This window comes from Hemiscyllium ocellatum, chromosome 6 (genome assembly GCF_020745735.1).
Source record: "Hemiscyllium ocellatum isolate sHemOce1 chromosome 6, sHemOce1.pat.X.cur, whole genome shotgun sequence".
Lineage (NCBI taxonomy): Eukaryota > Metazoa > Chordata > Chondrichthyes > Orectolobiformes > Hemiscylliidae > Hemiscyllium > Hemiscyllium ocellatum.
In genome coordinates this window covers 51,544,026-51,564,082 of record NC_083406.1, presented here as the reverse complement: position 1 = coordinate 51,564,082, position 20,057 = coordinate 51,544,026, and the positions used below count along the sequence as shown (strand labels likewise).

Genomic DNA, 20,057 nt, shown 5'->3' with positions numbered 1-20,057 from the left:
TCTGGAATTAGGAGTCTAATGATGACTATGGAACCTTTGTCAATTGTCAGAAAAACCCATCTAGCTCACCAATGCCTTGTAGAGAAGGAAACTGTCATCCATATCTGGTCTGGAGTACATGTGAATCCAGACCCACAACAATGAAGTTGACTCTTAACTGCCTTATGGGTTATTAGGGATGGATAATAATGTTGGCTTAGCCAGTCATGCCCATGTACTGTGAATGAATAAAAGAAAAGTAGGCTATTTTACCTCTTCAGCATGTTCCACAAATCAATGTGATCTCAGCTGATTTGAAACTTAATTCCATGCATCTGCTTTCTCTGTGTTTGTTGTCCAAAGGTATCAATGATCTCAGATTTAAATTTAGTCTTGATCTGCCACCAGTTTCCATTGAAGAAGAGAGTTTCAAATTTCTATAGTCCTTTGCATGTTGAATTAATATCATCCCTGATGGGTCTGACTCTATGCTCCCTAAAACTGAATGTTATATACCAGAAAGTGAAGGATCAGATTGGAGGAAATATTTACATGCTTTAAGAACCATTTATTTGTCATGATACATATTACAAATATGCACCTCCCAACTCAACAATTCAGTATGTTCTTCCTTATAGAAGCACAAATGCATCCTCAGTCAATTCCCACCATCAATTAGTATGCAATTAACATCTAACTCTCCCAACAGTGAAATTAGTTTTTCTGTATTCCTGTTAATTGTTCTTCTTAATAAATTGAAAATTGAATAATTCTTTTTTTATTCACCGAATGAAGGCATCGCTGGCCCATTATTTCTTGCCCATCCCTAATTGCCCAGAGGGCAGTTAAGAGTTAACTACAATGCTGTAGGTCTGAAGTCACATTGTGGAAAAACCAGGTAAGGGTGGCAGATTCCTTCCCTGAAGGACATTAGTGAACCAGATGAGTTTTTGTAACAATTGACAATGGATTCATGGTCGTCATTAGACTGTTAATTCCAGATTTTACTGAGTTCAAATTACACCATCTGCCATGGCAGGATTGAACCCAGGTCCCCAGATTATTACCTGGGTCTCTGGATTAACAGTCTATCGGAAAACCACTAGGCTAATCCCTCCCCAATTGTGTGTATTTATTTCAAAATCAAAGGAAATCATCAAAATCATTTTAATATATTTACAAAGCTGATGGTTGCAAGAATAACCAGATTCCTTAGTAGACTTTTCTTATTTCAATGATCTGTAAATATTCATTTCTCCAATCATACAATTCCATCATATCCTTGAATTCCACACTTTCTCCCTGCAATTTGACAACCGAATATCAATGATTCCTGAATACATTTGCCTGTAAGAAAATCATAACAAAGTGTCAGGCTAAATTTTCATTCTTCATAGTGCCTCACAAGTGCAGGATGTACAATTTAACTTACTTTAGTAGAATGTATGAGTACACTATCAATTGACAAGATTAAAAAAAAACACTGTGGGGTATACACTTCACAAAGCTATTAGTTATCTTGACTGAAAATGTGTTGCTGGGAAAGCGCAGCAGGTCAGGCAGCATCCAAGGAGCAGGAGAGTGGACGTTTCGGGCATGAGCCCTTCTTCAGGAATGAGGAAAGTGTGTCCAGCAGGCTAAGATAAAAGGTAGGGAGGAGGGACTAGGGGGAGGGGTGTTCGAAATGCGATAGGTGGAAGGAGGTCAAGGTGAGGGTGATAGGCCAGAGGGGGGGTGGGGGCAGAGAGGTCAGGAAGAAGATTGCAGGTTAGAAAGGCAGCAGGTCAGGCAGCATCCAAGGAGCAGGAGAGTCGACGGAGAGTCGACGTTTCGGGCATGAGCCCTTCTTCAGGAATGAGGAAAGTGTGCCCAGCAGGCTAAGATAAAAGGTAGGGAGGAGAGACTTGGGGAGGGGCGTTGGAAATGCGATAGGTGAAAGGAGGTCAAGGTGAGGGTAATAGGCCGGAGTGGGGGTGGGCGGGGAGAGGTCAGGAAAATGCTGCCTGACCTGCTGCGTTTTCCCAGCAACACATTTTCAGCTTTGATCTCCAGCATCTCCAGTCCTCACTTTCTCCTATTAGTTATCTTGACAAACATTAGAGCATTGCAATTGCCAAGGCACACAAACAGCAAGTTAAATGAAATACCTTTAGAGAAAGCTTTTCTTTTTAAGGTTGACTTAGCATCAACAAAATACAATTATAGCACACCCACCACAAAAAGACAAAGCTATCAAAGTCATCAAAGATAGACCTACCATTGTACAATGAAAATAATACAGCTGCAATGAATGTATCTCCTGCTCCAAGGGTATCGACAAGTTTTTCAGGAGGAAAGGCGTTTGAATGAAAGACACCATTAGGACCCATTGCATCAGCTCCCTGCTCAGCCCAGGCACAGATTAAGTAGGCACTAAAGGTCAAAAAGACAATTAGATCAACAGGATATCATAGTGTAATTTTGGCTTTTCAATGGTCATTTCATTTACATTTTAATGGAAGTTATTAATGGAAGAGTTTAATCAGAATAATGGGCCGTGTCTGTGTCAAAAGCAAAGAGTTTGTTGTCAGAAAGGCTTAAAAGTTCAGGCTAATAGAACCACAAAATTCAATACATGCTCTTTATTTCTGGAGAGATGGAATTTAAAAATAGAGAAGTCACTTTAAAACTGCATTCAATCTTGGTTAGATCACACCTGGAGCATTACATACCATACAGTTCTGCTTTATATATGACAGGAGATATAGAGATCCAAAGTGTCACCCAGGTGTCTTTGATGGTGGAACTGAGAAGAAAATAAGACTGGAGAGTTTTCGAATGGCAGGCTGATGAGTTTCCTTTTATTGCCACTTTTGCCACAGCTGACATGGAAGCACCAATGCCCAGGCAGTGATGGAAAGTCAATGTGAATATTTAACTGCTCACTGTTGGGTGCTTCCAAGCAGTGGATGGACACCCCATTGAGGGTTATGCCCAGAGCTTGGGTGTGAGGAATTCTTGCTGGTGGCTGACCTGGGGATCAGAAGCCCTCCATCACTTATATTCCCTGTCAGCATAAGTTCTGAGGTAGGCCTATGGGCCAGCCCCTCCACAGTTTTGGCCTGGCAACCATGTCTGCAAGTATTTTTTTAAAAATTGAATTCATCACCTGAAGACCTCTCCACCTTGAAGCACCCTCACGTTCCTTGACCATCTTACTCTTGTCTCAAAAAGAGGAAGTTGAGGGGAGAAGTTAACAAATACGGTGTTTTCACTTATGGGGAAGAGCAATATAAGATAATCATTAAAAGTTCAGAAGAAACCTTTTACCCGAACAATGATAAGAATGTGGTATACTCCAACACAGGGACAAATGGAATAGAATAATGTTGATGCATTTGAGGGCAAGCTCGATAAACAGAAGGGAAAAGGGAATGAGTTACACTTGTACAGCTGGATGCAGGATCAAGCTGAGCCTAAATATTGATTGGAATGGTTTGGCCTAATGGCGTGTTAATCTGTGTATATTCCACCTAATTCCGCATGTTTTACATCAAGCTCCACTAAGGCAAATTGCATGTTCACCCTGCTGCAGATGCTTGAATGTGGAAGCCAACTGCATTGGCCTTAAAGGCAGATGGCTGAATGGTACTAAAGCTCTAGTTACATTGAATGTTCATCTTTAAAATTCTATTTATGGTGATGGAATGAGACAAAAATGCCAGTGAATTCATAGAGAAAAAATTAAATTGCTGGAAATCAGAAACAAAAATAGAAATTGCTGGAAAGATTCAGCAGATGTGGCTTTGGACAGAAAGCACAATTGACATTTTGGATTCAGCGAATTTTCTGAAAAAAACCTCCACAGATTCTGCTAGACTTGCTGAGTTTTTCCAGCAATTGCAGTTTTTGTTGCCCTTTAGTTTAGATCTCTGCTTGTACTTACCCTGGCTTTACTCGATTGTAAAGTCCTTTTACAGCTTCTGATGCAGAATTAAACCCAAAATGTCTGGCAACATCTTTGCTGATGAAAACCTAAGGCATGTATATACACAAGGCAAGCATTGTTTAGTCTGATTTTATTCCTTCTTCAAATTTATACTGAATGTTTGTTTCAGGTATAGCAAGATTTGTGTTATCTGGCAGCTCACAACCCAGAACCAGAACCACTGATAACCTCCCAATGAAACAGTGAAAGATAGAAAATAGGAGCAGAGGAGGCCATTCAACCAATTGAGCCTGCTTAATGCAAGTTCAATACAAAACCACAGGAAGAAACCTAGTCAGCAAAATTTGCAGATTAATTGCTGGTTAATATCTTCTGAATGAATTTGATTCCTCCTATAATCGTTTTCCTTTGCAAAAATCTATAGGAAGTAATATCTTAGGTACTGACAGACCTTTTGCTGACTTCAAGTTTCTGTACAAATCAGGTGTTCCCAGTCATGAGTGCACTAAGAGGCAAGCACGTGAAACATGGCTGCTTAGTTGCCCACCAAACAATAATCACAAGAGTGAAAAAAAAAATTGTTCCATTGGCAATTTTGAGAGGTTGTACTGAAACATCATTAAACAAATACAAGTGTATTTAAATGCCAATAAACTGTTTAGTTTAACATATTCATTTCATATGACAGCCTATTCTTTAACATTTCTAAAATAAAACATACAAAGTCTCCATGCCCAAAGAGTTGGTAAAGTTCTTCTCTTGTTTTCTCAATCTCCACAGAGGTGGTAATTCGCAGCTCTGCTGACACAGTGGCATTGTACTGTTCAACTTGCTGTATCATAGCAACTTGCTCAGATGCATTTCGGCCCTAGACATCAATAACAATGATTTAAAAAATGCTATTATTGTCAACATTTTTGTAATTTTTTTTAAAAAGAGGATACAGCATGGAACATGCACTTCAACCCAAACTGGCCATGGTGCTCACTCAGCTTATTCCAATTGCTTGCATTTGGTCCATTTCCTTCTAAAACCTAACCAACTATGTATCTATTCAAAAGGATTTTAAATGTTGCTATTGTACCTGCCTCAACCACTTCCTCTGGCAGTCATTCCATATAAACACCACTCTCTGTATGAAGAAGATGCCCCTCAGATCCTACTTAAACCATTCCCCTTTCACCTTAACCTAAGCCCTCTAGTTTTCAATTCACCATCCCTGGGAAAAAGACTATATGCATTGATCCGGTCTATGCCTCTCATGATTTTATACACCTCGATAAAGTCAGCCCTCATTCTCCTACATTCCAAGGAATAAAATCCTATCTGGCCAGCCTTTCCCTACAACTCAGGCTGATTAATTCTGGTAATATCCTTGTAAATCTTCTTCGGACTCTTTCTAGTTCAGCTATGTCTTTCCTACAGCAGGGTGACCAAAACTGTACACAATACTTCCAAGTGCATAGAACATAGGACATAGAACAATACAGCACAGAACAGGCCCTTCGGCCCACGATGTTGTGCCGAACATCTATCCTAGATTAAGCACCCATCCATGTACCTATCCAATTGCTGCTTAAAGGTCGCCAATGATTCTGACTCTACCACTCCCACGGGCAGCGCATTCCATGCCCCCACCACTCTCTGGGTAAAGAACCCACCCCTGACATCTCCCCTATACCTTCCACCCTTCACCTTAAATTTATGTCCCCTTGTAACACTCTGTTGTACCCGGGGAAAAAGTTTCTGACTGTCTACTCTATCTATTCCTCTGATCATCTTATAAACCTCTATCAAGTCACCCCTCATCCTTTGCCGTTCCAACGAGAAAAGGCCGAGAACTCTCAACCTATCCTCGTACGACCTATTCTCCATTCCAGGCAACATCCTGGTAAATCTTCTCTGCACCCTCTCCAAAGCTTCCACATCTTTCCTAAAGTGAGGCGACCAGAACTGCACACAGTACTCCAAATGTGGCCTAACCAAAGTCCTGTACAGCTGCATCATCACTTCACGACTCTTGAATTCAATCCCTCTGCTAATGAACGCTAATACACCACAGGCCTTCTTACAAGCTCTATCCACCTGAGTGGCAACTTTCAAAGATCTATGTACATAGACCCCAATATCCCTCTGTTCCTCCACTTGACTAAGAACCCTACCGTTAACCCTGTATTCCGCTTTCTTATTTGTTCTTCCAAAATGGACAACCTAACACTTGGCAGGGTTGAACTCCATCTGCCACTCCTCAGCCCAGCTCTGCATCATATCTAAGTCCCTTTGCAAATGACAACAGCCCTCCTCACTGTCCACAACTCCACCAATCTTCGTATCAAGTGCAGTCTCACTACAACCCATACAACTGTAACGTAACCTCCAAACTCCTACACCCAATGCCTCAACCAAAGAAGGCCAGCATGCTAAATGCTTTCTTTACCAGCCGGTCTATTGTGATGCATCTTTCGTCAGGCCCTCTGTTCCACAACACTTACAATCAGAACCTTACCATTTACTGTCTAAGTTCTACCTTGGTTTGACTTTTCAAAGTACAACACCTCACATTTATCTGTATTGAATTGCATTTGCCAATCCTCAGTCCAACTGATCAAGATGTCACTGTAAGTTTTGCTAACCTTCCTCACCATCAATGATATCTCCTAATTTTGTATCATCCACAAACTTACTAATCATGCCTTGTACATTCACATCCAGATTATTTACATACAATTTAAATTGTACATCCAGAAATAACAATTAACAAAGATCCTAGCACCCACCCCTGTGGCATACCACTAGTCACAGTTCTCCAGTCTGAGAAACAACCTTCAACCATCACCCTCTGCTTCCTACCATTGAGCCAATTTTGAATCTAATTAGTTAGCTCGCTCTGGATCCCATGCGACCTAAACCATCAGGATTAGCCTGCCGTGCAGGACCTATCTATCTCTCTTTTTACTACTGGAGCTCTGTAGCCCCAGTAAAGATGGAAGATGGAGAAGCAGAAAGAACTGAGGCTGGGGAAAGGTGTTATATATTTTCATTGAAAGATTGCAACTTGCCAACAAACAAAACATAAATTCAGTAAAATTAGTTTGTTGGGGAACAGAACAGCCAGAATTTGTGAAATAAATTATGACGTGACGCAGTATATTTGAAGATGGCCGGCAACTTGTGGCAAGGTAGAGATACTCAAGATTGAATGTAACCAAATTTGGCTAAGCTGCATTTTAGATTAGATTTCGCACAGTGTGGAAACAGACCCTTCGGCCCAACCAGTCCACACCGGCTCTCCAAAGAGACCCCCGTGACTAATGCACCTAATACTATGGGCAATTTAACATGGCCAACTTACCTGACCAGCACATCTTGGGAGGAAAGCCCACTCAGACACGATGAGAATGTGCAAACTCCACACAGGCAGTCACCCAAGGCTGGAATTGAACCTGGGACCCTGGTGCTGTGAAAGGCACTCTGCCTGTATTCCTGATGAAGGGCTTTTGCCCGAAACGTCGATTTTACCTGAACTGCTGTTCTTTTCCAGCACCACCCTGTGAGGCAGCAATGCTAACCACTGTACCACCGAGCCACCCACAGACTTCTATCAAGTTTCATGGAGGGTTTCTATCCATATCAAACATTTTAGTGCTATTGCCCCAGACCTGGCTCATCAACTACCTATCATGTCCCAATGGCACCCTCTTGTCCATTCTGTGTGGGTTCTAGCAATTCTTATAGCCCGCACAATGACTACTGCTGGGATATCCTGGAATAGACCATCATACTTGGCACCTGCTCCATCTTTAAAAGGCTGTTGCACACCCAGACAGCAGAGATGTCCTGCATGATTTGTAATATTTGCTCAAGACATAGCAGAGAAGGGGAAATTGACACCCTATTTTGCAGACAGGGAGCTGGAAGTCCTTAAGGACAGAACGGTATAGATGGGTACACCACTACTATCAGAGGAGGCCATTATACCAGATATTGCCTGCTTGGTCTAAGGTTTCCAACCAGGTCTGTGTGGTCTCAGCTATATTTAGGTAAGCCCCGTGGATGAAGAAGGTCAATAAACATCCCCACTTTGCCAGGAAAAATTACCACTATCTTTTCTGTGCTACCTGACTCTATTTGAGTTAAAAAGCTTCTGGTTCTTAATTCCTGATGAAGAAACATCAACTCTCCTGCTCCTCGGATGCTGCCTGACAGGCTGTGCTTCTCCAGTACCACAATGTTCGACTCACTTTTTCCTCTATTAATTGTCTCTGTTCATGATCGATATTAGTTAAAGAAAATTTCACAAATGGACAATAGATTTGCAGAATCTGGAATGTACTAATCCAAAATCAAAGATGCAGAATCATAAATTATTTCCTGGTGATATTACGGAAAGCTGTATGATCAGCAGTGCTACTATTAAGTACATTATCTGCTTTTACTGGCAAAAATGACTTTATGAAATGTTAAGCTTTGGAACTATGAATTCTTATTATTGATGCACATAAAAATAACGTATCCTCAATGAAACAAATTCAATTTATTTTGTGCACAGATAAATAAAAGCTACATATAATAGAGTTTTTAAAATGATAGGAAAATTGAGGAAGCATTTTCCATTCATCCTGCTATTAATCATTTCCAAAGAAGAACGATCACCAGGAATCCTTTAATCGCAAAGCCTTTCCCATCATCTCATTAGGAGAAAAAATAGTCTCATTTTGGTTAAGCATTCATTTACTAGCTGAATTTTACCACTCAGTGTCAATTTCAGGGAGTTTAATGGAGGGTTTCTCCTATGCAATTCTCTGCTATTCACCTCATTATGGATGCACCATGTCTCCACTGGCTAAGCTCTTATGCTCACCAGCAATGTCAGTACTTCTCTTCCATAACAGCACAATAAATATACTCTTAATATGACCAAACTTCTACACATCTATTTTATAACTCATTTTCTCTCTTGTCAGCTGCAGGCACTAGTGGCATCTGTATGGTCTCTTTGAAGACAGCTGCCCCACAAGACATCTTCTTCTCCTCCATTTCTGAGGAAGAAGCTATAGATTCCCCCAAAGTAAATGCTAGTTAGGTTGTCTCCTGCATCATCCAACAGTTCAGATAGTGATATATTGGGAGGTACTTTACTGAGATTAGACTTAGGAGCAGCTTGTGGTGAGCAGATTACGAGTAGATGCCTATGGCTAGCTGAAGGGGAAATGCCAAAAATCACTAATATTCAGAGAGCTGCCAGAGCTCAGCGGGAGAAATAGTAACTTCATTCACATGCACAGGTAGGCACAGGAGCAGCAGGCAGGATTGTCCAGAGACACTTGGGAAATGGGATTGAAGGTTGGAGGAGCCATGTTCTACGCTAGCTCCGGCATGTGTGTGTCTCGTAGTCTTAGCAGAGAGGTTAGTGGCTCCATGGAGACCGTGGTCCAGCACACTCAGAATCTAATGGATATATGTATAGATACATGCTCCATCACTCAGTCACTGGTGCTCACCTTCTGAGGGCACATAAGTGATATGGGTGAAACATGATTGTAAATACACCATCATATTTTTAAATATATGTTCACTTTTCATCATCAGGTCCGTGAGCGAATGTCATTGTAGCTGTCTTTCCATAGTGCCCATATGAGCATGAACCTTAGGTGGGATTGGATGGGGACCATGACGGCTTATGTTATGCAGGCTTCAATCACTTTCTAACTTTAACTTTTATTAAACTAAAGGAAAACCTTAGAAAGATTGAAGTGTTAAGTTACATTTGCAGTTGAACTTAAACATGAAACCTCAGCAGTATCAAAGCATTTGCAGTTAGTGAAAGATAACCTCACGCAAATCATTTTTGAACAAAGTTCACAAATCAGTCCTACCTCACTTGCCTTGGCCTCAGATGCTGTACAAGGATGCTCAAGGTGCTGTTCCTTGTGAAGAACATCCTCATTGCCCTGCTGTGGATACAATGGATCCTCATTTTCCATCATAATCTCATTCTGTTAGCCAAATGTCCAAGCAAAGAATACAAGGACTAAGTGGTGTCCTCAATCTGTACTGTACTGCAACAAACCCCCAGATAAGACATAAGAACCTTATGTGAGGGGACATCTTATGGCCCATTGTTGACCTCATTGGAAGAAAGTGTTATATTACATATACAGCAGGTGATGGAGAATATTTTACAAGGTCTACCCAGGTTGCTATTTATCTGAATGACATGCTAATATTCAGGAAAATGAATAAGGAGCACTTAGAGAACTTGGGCATCATCCTTAGAAGTTTCTCAAGGCAAGCATATGTCTTAGAAGTGATCTACATGGGCTACAGGCCGACAAGACTGGTTTGTACCTGAAAAATAAAACAAGGGCAATCAAAGGTGCTACGGCTTTCATGTCTGAACCAGAGCTTAGGTCTTTCCTTGGACTGCTAAATTGTTAATTAAAGTTCATACGCAACCTGACCTACATCTTGGCACCCTTACAGCTGCTATTGAAAATGGTTCAACCTTGGAAATGGTCATGTAGTGAGGACTTTAGGGAAGTGAAAAAGCAGCTATGAATCCAAGTGAGATCTGGTACCAATATGCATACCTCCCCATAGAAAAGTCCTGTACAGTTGGCTCACAAATGGCCCAATGGAGCGGAGTGTCCAATAGCTTTTGCTTCCTGGACTTTGATTGATGCAGCGTGCAAGTATGTCAGATAGAGAAGGAAAGTTCAACAGTCATCTTTGTTGTGAGAAAGTTACAGCCATACCTTTACAGACATAAATTTGTAATAGTAACAAAACACAACCCCCTGATAGGCGCACTCAAAGAGGACAAGGTTGTGTCACCCATAGCTTCAGGTCAAAATCAATGGTGGGCTTTCTTTCTAAATGTGTACAATTACAAGGTGGCACACTGTCTAGGAGGCTATGTAGAGCCACCACCAACTGGCAGATACGTCAGTGGTGGTGCTGCTACTGCAAGTGTCCATTCTGGTATTAAACTCTAGACACTCTTTCTTAGTCTGCCAATACCAGACTGTTGACACAAAAAAGATCCAATTCTGGCCAAATCAAAGTAGCTGATTGTAATCTGGGAAACAAAAAAGCCACCAAAATCTGAATTGAAATCTTTCTGGACCTAAAGATACCAGAAAATCATGGAGGATGGCATTTTATTATGGGGAGCAAAGAAATTGGCTGAACTCCACCGGGCTCATCCAAGAATATTCAAAATGAAGATGTTGGTGAAAAGCTATGTCTAATGGTCAGGATTGGATGCAGCCTTGGTTCATTGGTAGACTGTGCCCAGAGAGCAAACAATGACAAAAATTACCGCTGGCAATAACCCCCACATTGGCTGGACAAACACTGGACTTGGTTACGTGACAGAATGCCGACTATGCTGACCCATTGATGGGCTCAACATTCTTAGACATTATGAATGTTCTTAGTCAAAGTAGTTGTACATGCATAGAGTTAATTTGTTAAATACTGGGATGACGATAGAAAAGCTGCGAGCATCTTTTGCTCTTGTAAGTGTTAGTCAGAGACAACTAGCCATCATTTACCAGCTGGAAAGTCAAGTATTTCCTAAAGTCGAATGGCAATCAGCATGTAAGGATAGCTCCATACCATCCATAGTCTAATGGTCTGGCAGAAAAAGCTTTGAAGGGGCATGCTTAAAGAAACAGCTTATAGCTGCACTCAATGCCAAAATGTCCCAGTTGCTATTTGATTATCAGACCACTCATCATGCAACAACAGAGTGTTTTTAATGGAGAGAAGACACAGCACCAGGTTAAGTCTGATCTTCCGGGACTTGAGGGAGACGTTAAAATGACATCAGAAATGCCAATGCCAGACACAAGAATCCCCTAAATGAGAGAGGCAAAGAGGACAAAATTTGATGCCAAAACCATGGAAATGGCCCAGCATCAGTAAGAGGTATAATTGACACCAGAGCCAGTCCCTTGACTCACAACATTCGGGTAGCTGAGGCAGTCCTGAACAATCACATGCACCACATGAATGCTGCAAACTTGCAAACTATCAGGGACAAAACATGTCCGCCTGTCAAAACAGTGGGAAAGGCTGTCAGAACCCAGGGGATGTACCCCTCTATCTAGCGTGGAAGAACCTCAGAGCCTGAGATGGACAGAGTAGATGTTGCTGACTCGACACCTTTACCAACTGAAGAGGATAAATTTCCCCTGGGTCACTCCAGATGCAAGAAGTGGGCTACGGTTCAGTACGTGCGACTTGGTCTGAGGCTGAGCTGGAGAAATTGGAACTCATGCAAAAATGCCCAAGGACAGGCTACAAGAAAAAGAGCAGACCATCGTCCTCTGACTTAGTGGAGGAAAGATGTAATGATTGTAACGAGGTTAGCCAGATGGACCTCATAGAATATGAATTCCCTAACTGGGACTGTTAGTGTGGTCAAATCAGGGAGCCCTAGTTGACAGGTGTGTCAAAGGTTCTGTTCACTCTGAGAGCTGAGGAAGCTGGACCCGTGTCAAGTACGAAGTGACTTGGTGATAACATACTGGCCTCTGTGGAATTACTTCAAACCCCAAACCCCAACTGAGAGCAAAACTAAAACCCCGGGTCTTTGTGAAACTGACTCCAATCACTCATACTTCTTTTCTCTGATAAAACAAAACACACAGGGAGCTCAAAGATGTTTACCCACTGCTTCAGAAGTAGACATTCAGCCACCATTATGGCAAGATCTCTCTGAAAGAGACTTAAAGGCACAGGACCATCACTCTGAAGACTGCTCCCCTTAGTATTTAGGAAATGACCTTTGCTTGAAATACATACAGTGTGTTTATTGCTGAAGGTGCTGACACATGCTATGTGTTAATTCGATGGAGCACTATGTTATACAATATGTCTACCTGCTTGACTGTGCATTTTTGGTGAACATGACAAGTAGAACTACTGTGAAGCTGTGAAGTTCTGAATAAGGCAGTAATGAAGGGCTTATGCTCGAAACGTCGAATTCTCTATTCCTGAGATGCTGCCTAACCTGCTGTGCTTTGACCAGCAACACATTTGCAGCTGTGATCTCCAGCATCTGCAGACCTCATTTTTTACTCGAAGTAATGTGCAAAAACAAGGCAGAAATGCTGTAAGTAGTCATGGTGTGAGTAATGAAACAGCAAATGAAGAGGTCTGAGATGCATCCTAGCTAGTTCCTGCTCACAAAGTAACCTATTAGCAGCGTTACAATGAAAGGTGTTGGTGCTCTCCAAAGGACAGCATTCAAGTGGAGAACTGTGAGTGTTGGATATATGCCACAATGATGCAATAAGGTTGGTGCTTGTTCAATGCTTAGCTCCATGGATATGGTGTATATGGTCCATACAGCCTGTCTTGAGATATGGTGAACCAAGGAGCTGGAGCCATTAGGGTGTCTGCTCTGATTTTCATGTCAGGAATATTTGAAGGCTGGTTTATCTGTGGTGTATGATAGAAGAGCAAATTTCATCTAACTGAGGGAAGGATATGTAATTATAAAGTGTATATACACTCAAATGGATATCTTGATGCTCAATAGCTAGATTATCATTTAGCTGTTAAAACCTTTAAAGAAAAATGAGACTTCATTTTCTTAATGTCAACAATCTCATCTCGCCATATTTCCTTAGCATATTTAACATTGCCCATATCTTTCAGGCTGAGGAAAGGTTGGGAAAGTTCCACCCACTCTGTTTAATTTTAAAGTAACGACCACCTTTGAATGTATGAGATGAACTGGATAATCTGGGATTATGAACTAGGACTGCAAAATAACACTTAATCATGGTATTATTCCAGTGCTGCTGTATCCTCTTGAGATCACAACTTTAATTGTTGGTTAGTTAGGGAATTGTAGATTAAGAAAGTGGTTGTAAATTTCAGTATCCATATCAATCACAGGCTTTGTTGTGTGGGTGGAGAAATCATTTCTGAAGACTATGAATGTGAACAGCTGGAAGTATAATTTAATAGTATTATGGCATGGCACCAAAGAAATGTTTTCAAGAGCTACGACCAGGATCACAGACAGGGAACTGGAGAGGCAATATTTTGAAGCAATTGAGTTGGGTTTGCATTTGGAACACACTTATATAGACAACATTTTGTAATCTGCATTCAAAGTTAGGTGCACATTGCTCGGAAAGGGGCAGAAATATTTGTGTAGAGAGGGTGACATTTAAAACTTTTCAGGTTAGGTACTTTTCACAGCAAAGAAGCTGAGAGAAAACAAAACTTTGAATTTTGAAAGACTAGCGATTCTTTTTGAAACAACTCCTCAATGTAGAGTGGGAACTCTCATGTTCCATCTGAATTTAAAAAAAAGAATAGAATTACACAGCTTTTTTTTGGAAAAATGTAGTGATTTGACTTAGAACGTGGATTATGAATAGAACTAGTTTTCATAATTATCGACTAGCAAAAACCTTGTCAAGAAATATAAACTTCTAAAGTGCTATACATTAGCAAATTCAGACAGCAAGATCGATATTTCAGGGATCCAAAAAAATCATCTTAAACATTTGCAGATTACTGAGTACAAAACTAAGTCCTGATTTGAATTGGCACTTTGGTCCAGGTTGGAGTGGGAGCAAATGAATATAAAATCTTTTTAAACAAAACAATGTGCATGTTCTGTCTACTCATGGATCATAAAAATTATATTCATTATGGCTCGTCGATCCACATTTTTACATTAGGCCTCAACTTTTCTTTCCTACTTTGGGGGCAGCATGGTGGCTCAGTGGTTAGCACTGCTGCCTCACAGTGCCAGGGACCCGGGTTCAATTCCTGCCTCAGGCAACTGTCTGTGTGGAGTTTGCACATTCTCCCCATTCTGCATGGGTTTCCTCCGGGTGTTCTGGTTTCCTCCTAAGTCCAAAGATGTGCAGGTTTGGTGATTTGGCCATGCTAAATTGCCCGTGGTATTAGGTGGATTAGTCAGGGGTAAGTATAGGGGGGTGGGTTTCTCTTCGGAGTGTCAGTGTGGACTTGTTGGGCCAAAGGGCCTGTTTCCACGCTGTAAGTAATCTAATCTAATCTACTTCACACATATCAAACAATACTCTCAGTCAAAGTGAAATATTTAGACATTGCAAGTTTACTCTTAAAAATATAGCACTACTATCTCTAGATAATCTTGCGGAAGTAGCTTCACATTTTTATGACATCAATGCCAGTGGCAGCAGCATTATATGCAGAATCCCATTGTAAAATATTGATACTGGAGCCACTGCTTATCTAAGATGGAAGGTTCATTTACAGATGTTTTGTTACCATGCTTGGTAAAAATCATCAGTGAATCTCTGGTGAAGCATTCTAATACACTTTCTATTTATGTGTTTAGGTTTCCTTGGGTCAGTGATGTAAGTTCCTGTGGTGATGTCATTGCCTGTGTTGATGTCACATCCTGCTCTTTTTCTCAGAGAGTGATAGATAGAATCCAAATCAATGTGTTTGTTGATAGATTTCTGGTTGGAATGTAAGGCTTCTAGGAATTCTTGTGCATGTCTCTGTCTGGCTTGTCCCAGTCAAAGTGCTGGGCTTCCTCATCTGTATGTAAGGATACCAGCAACAGTGTGCCACGTCTTTTTGTGGCTAGTTCATGTTCATGTCTCTTGGTGGCTCGTTTTCTTCCTGTTTGTCTAACGTAGTGTTTGTTATGGTTCTTGCAAGGTATTTTGTAAATGATGTCCATTTTGCTTGTTATCTGTATCTACCAGGATATATGAACAGTAACTAGCCACAAAACGACATGACCTAAAATGACTATATCCTTACATATAGATGAGGAAGGACACCACTTTGACTAGAACAACACATCTATCCTAGACCAAGCCAACCAGAGACACACACAAGAATTCTGAGAAGCCATGGCATTCCAATCAGAGCTCTATCAACAAAAACATTGATTTGGATGGCATCTCTCACCCTCTGAGGAAAAGAGCTGGAAACGACATCAACACAGGAAATGACATCACCACAGAAAATGGCATCACCAACCCAAGGAAACCTAAACACATAAATAGAAAATGGGCCATAACACCAGTGCTTTCGCTAGAGGCTCATGGATGGACAAAACATCTGAAAATGAACCTTGCAGCTCAGCGAGCAAACTTACATCCAGAACTTCAACCTGAGCTATACATCTTCTCCAAACTCGCTACCACTACTTACCTCCCAGTGAATCCATTGGTATAGAGAAAGATCAATTTTCCTGAAATCATCTGAGGTAACATCACATAAATTCCTAAACATAACCACATTTTAAGTCAAATTTGAACAGAGATATCATGCAATTGTCAATAGTATTAAGAATTAAAGGACAATTTTTTTAAGTACACCAAATATTTGGTTTATGCATTCCATTTTATGTAGTCTAATTAACATTGTATTAATAGTGGGAATGTATCTTATTACCGGTAATTAAAATAAGGATCATCAAATGTAAATTTACACAAGGAAGTATCTTGTCTCCTCCTATCTCTATGATTCTCTCTTGCAATTCCTTCTGGATTTTCTCCACCCCTTTCCTCTCATACAAGACTATTTGTAAGAGTCTTATCCAAATCACTGCGATATACCAAGTGTACAATACTTCAAGCTCCACATTGTATTGCTGTGGGAAATAGCATGAGACAGCTGGGCATTTCCCAAAGACAGATTTAAAAAAGAAAACAGAATTCTCCTCAGTGTTCTCAAGGAAGGTTAGGTTCTGTACTTGGATACTCGTGCTACACTATGAAACTGCTGGCAGCAAACCTCTGTCCAGAGATGTGTGTCTATTAAAATTGAATCTTCAGGATTTTTTAAATGTAAAGTTAGCATTTATTGTCCATCCTTAAATGCCCAGAAGAAAGCATAGAATCAACCACATGCTATGGTCAGCACAGTCATGATTTTGCCCTCTACAATCCAAATTTAGATTGTTGACTTTATCCAAAGCTCCTCTAGCACCACGCCATTATCATTGAACACAAAGGATTCGGACAAAAAATTCACCCTGGCATTCAGTCAGTTAAAGATCAGGTAATTAAAACATTCCACGAAACTTCAGAATCTTACATGAATTCATGCAGTTTCTGAGCAAAGTAAAATGTAATTCTGCAAGTAAAAATTCACCCCACAAACTTATATGTGTACATGTGCGTGTGAGTGTGTGCTTGGGGGGGGTGGTGGTTATGAGTCTCTGTGATTACACACACTCTCTCATAGGGATTCATAATCTCTCCTCCAACTCACACACACACCACATGCATACATACACATAAAAGTTTGTGGGGTAAATTTGTACTTGCAGAATTACATTTTACTTTGCTCAAAAACTGCATGAATCCATGTAAGATCCTGTAAATCTGTCTTTCAGATTAGAATCTGTCTGACCATTGAGGCACAGACAGCCTCATAGGGAAGCTCACACCTTGAATACATTATCTGGGCCAACATGACACCAATTGTTAAAGTTCACTTGTGAATGTAACCTTTTTTAAAAAAAGAAGCTTTGTGATTTACGTATGAAGGAACTGAAACCAACATGGTCATTCTAAAAGATGAGAGACTTACAAACAATCCAGGTCTTTTTTAATATATAATTTCAGTTACATTACACTGTAAACTTTTGCTATAAATTCTGTGTCTTACAATTCTATTCTCCACAATCACCTGATGAAGGAGCAGCGCTCCAAAAGATAGTGCTTCCAAATAAACCAGTTGGACTATAACCTGGTGTTGTGTGATTTTTAACTCCAATTAAGTTAGGCATCCAAAGAAACTTCATTAAAACTTAGAATGCGGAGATGATGAGTACAATGCTTTAATCAGGATTGCTTAAGGTAGAAATTGGACAGCAAAAGTAAGAATTGTTTGATCTGGAAACAAAGCAAATTTTATTTATTTCTTTCATTACATGTGCAAATTATCTAGTAATTATCCTAATTAAACAATTGTAATCTAAAACATTATTGAATTGATTAATGAGCATATATTTTTGTTCCAAGGTATGTTTTACATGTGCCAAAGTAGAAATAATCCTTTTGAGATATTAACTGAACATGTTAAATTTATTCTGTCATTCTGTTAAAAAGGTATAGCCAGAAACCTGGGAAAGTAACTATTTTAGCCATGTAATATTCTTCACTCCATTTTCTTTCACTAGTCATATTTAAGGGGAATGACACAGATGCACATTTTGGGAACATAAAGCAACACAAGGGTGAAAAAATTGAAGTGTATTTAAGTTTTGTTTTACTCATTTATTCATGGGATGTCACAATTCCTAACTGAGAAGCTACTGATGAGCGACAATATTGAACTTATGCAGTGCTATTAGCGATTGGGATCCAGGATTTGGATCCAGTGATGATGAAGGAATAGTGATATTTTCCAAGACAGGATTTATGCATTGCTTGGAGGAGAATGAGGATGTGGATGTATTCTCATTCATCAGCTTCCCCCACTCTTCTGGGAAGCAAAGGGCACAGGTTTGACAAGCACCGTAGAAGCAATTTCATATTCCTGCAGTACAAATTGTTGTCATTGTGCCCTGTTGCTGTGGAGACTAAATGTTCAAGGTGGTAATTGGGGTGCTGATCAAATGGGCTGTTTTATCCTGAAAGGACTTTGAGCTTCTTGGGTGATATTGGAGCTGCATCTATTGAGGCAGATGAAGACTTTATACCCTTGACTTGGGGCTACATGGTGGCTCTGTGGTTAGTACTGCACCAGGGACCTGGGTTTGATTCCACCCTCAGGCGACTGTCTGTGTCGAGTTTGCACATACTTCCCATGTCTATGTTTGCTCTGGGTGCTCCAGTTTCATCCCGCATTTTGAAGATGTGGAAGTTAGGTGGATTAGTTATGCTAAATTGCCCATAGTATCCAGGGATGTGTAGGTTAAGTAGATTAGCCATGGTGTCTGCAAGGCTAGAGGTAGAGGTTGGGTGCTCTTTGGACAGTTTGGTGTGGACTCAATGGTCCAAATGGCCTGCTTCCACACTATAGGGATTCAATTATTTTTGCCTTGTAAGTGTTGGCAAGACTTTGACTCACTCACCACAGAGTTCCCTACCTCTGACTGCTTTCCTGGCCACAGTATTTACGTTGCTAGACCATTTAAGTTTCAGGTTAATGGTATTTACATGCATTTGGAAAAACAAGGACTGTTTAGGGATAATCAACATGGCTTTGTGCATGAAAAATCATGTCTTATGAACTTGACTGAATTTTTTTGAAGAAATAACAAAGAGGAGGGCAGACTGGTGGCTGTGATCAATATGGACTTCAGTAAGACATTTGACAAGATTCCACATGATGGAATGGTTACATTAGATTTCCTACAGTGTGGAAACGGGCCTTTCTACCCAATAGGTTCACCCTCCAAGCAGTAACCCACCCAGATCCATTTCTGGTCTGACTAATGTACCTAACACTATGGGCAATTTAGAATGGCCAATTCACCTGACCAGCAGGTTTGGATTGTGGGAGGAAACCAGAGCACCTGGAGGAAGCCCATTCAGACATGGGAAGAACATGCAAATTCCATACAAACAATTGCCTGAGGCGGGAACTGAACCGTGGCTCTCTGGTACTGTGAGGCAGCAGTGCCAACCACTCTGCCACCGTACCACTCTAAGCAATGTTAGCAAGGTTAGATATCATGGAAGAAGGGAGAACTAGCCATTTGGAATCAGAGCTGGCTTAAAGGTAGAAGAGGGAGGGAGGTGGTAGAGGGTCGTTTTTCAGACTGGAGGCCTGTGACCAGTGGTGTGCCATAAAGATCGGTGCTGGGTCCACTGTTTCTCGTCATTTATATAAATGATTTGGATATGAACATAGGAGGTATAGTAAGTAAGTTTTCAGATGACACCAAAATGGGAGGAGTAGCGGACAGCAAAGAAGGTTACCTCAGATTACAACAGGATGTTGATTGAATGGACCAGTGGGCTGAGGAGTGGCAGATAGAGTTTAACATGAAGTGCTGCTTTTTGGAAATGCAAATCAGAGCAGGACATACACTTTTACTGGTAAGGTCCTGGAGAGTGTTGCTGAACAAAGAGACCTTGGAGTGCAGGTTCACAGTTCCTTGAAAGTAGAGTCACAGATAGTTAGGATAGTGAATTGGTGTCCTTTGGTATCCTTTCCT

General features: G+C 40.8%; 1 protein-coding gene across 1 annotated transcript in view; it reads right to left on the bottom strand.

Moving 5' to 3' along the window:
- Positions 1–1,240: 1,240 nt before the first annotated feature.
- khk (ketohexokinase) overlaps positions 1,241–20,057 on the bottom strand; it is a 46,348-nt gene continuing 27,531 nt past the window's right edge. The window contains exons 4-8 of the mRNA XM_060826947.1: positions 16,094–16,166; positions 4,629–4,775; positions 3,905–3,993; positions 2,237–2,391; positions 1,241–1,326 (exon numbers count right to left, since the gene is read on the bottom strand). Of these exons, the coding sequence (XP_060682930.1) occupies positions 1,241–1,326; positions 2,237–2,391; positions 3,905–3,993; positions 4,629–4,775; positions 16,094–16,166 (550 nt within the window). The remainder of the gene's footprint in view (positions 1,327–2,236; positions 2,392–3,904; positions 3,994–4,628; positions 4,776–16,093; positions 16,167–20,057) is intronic.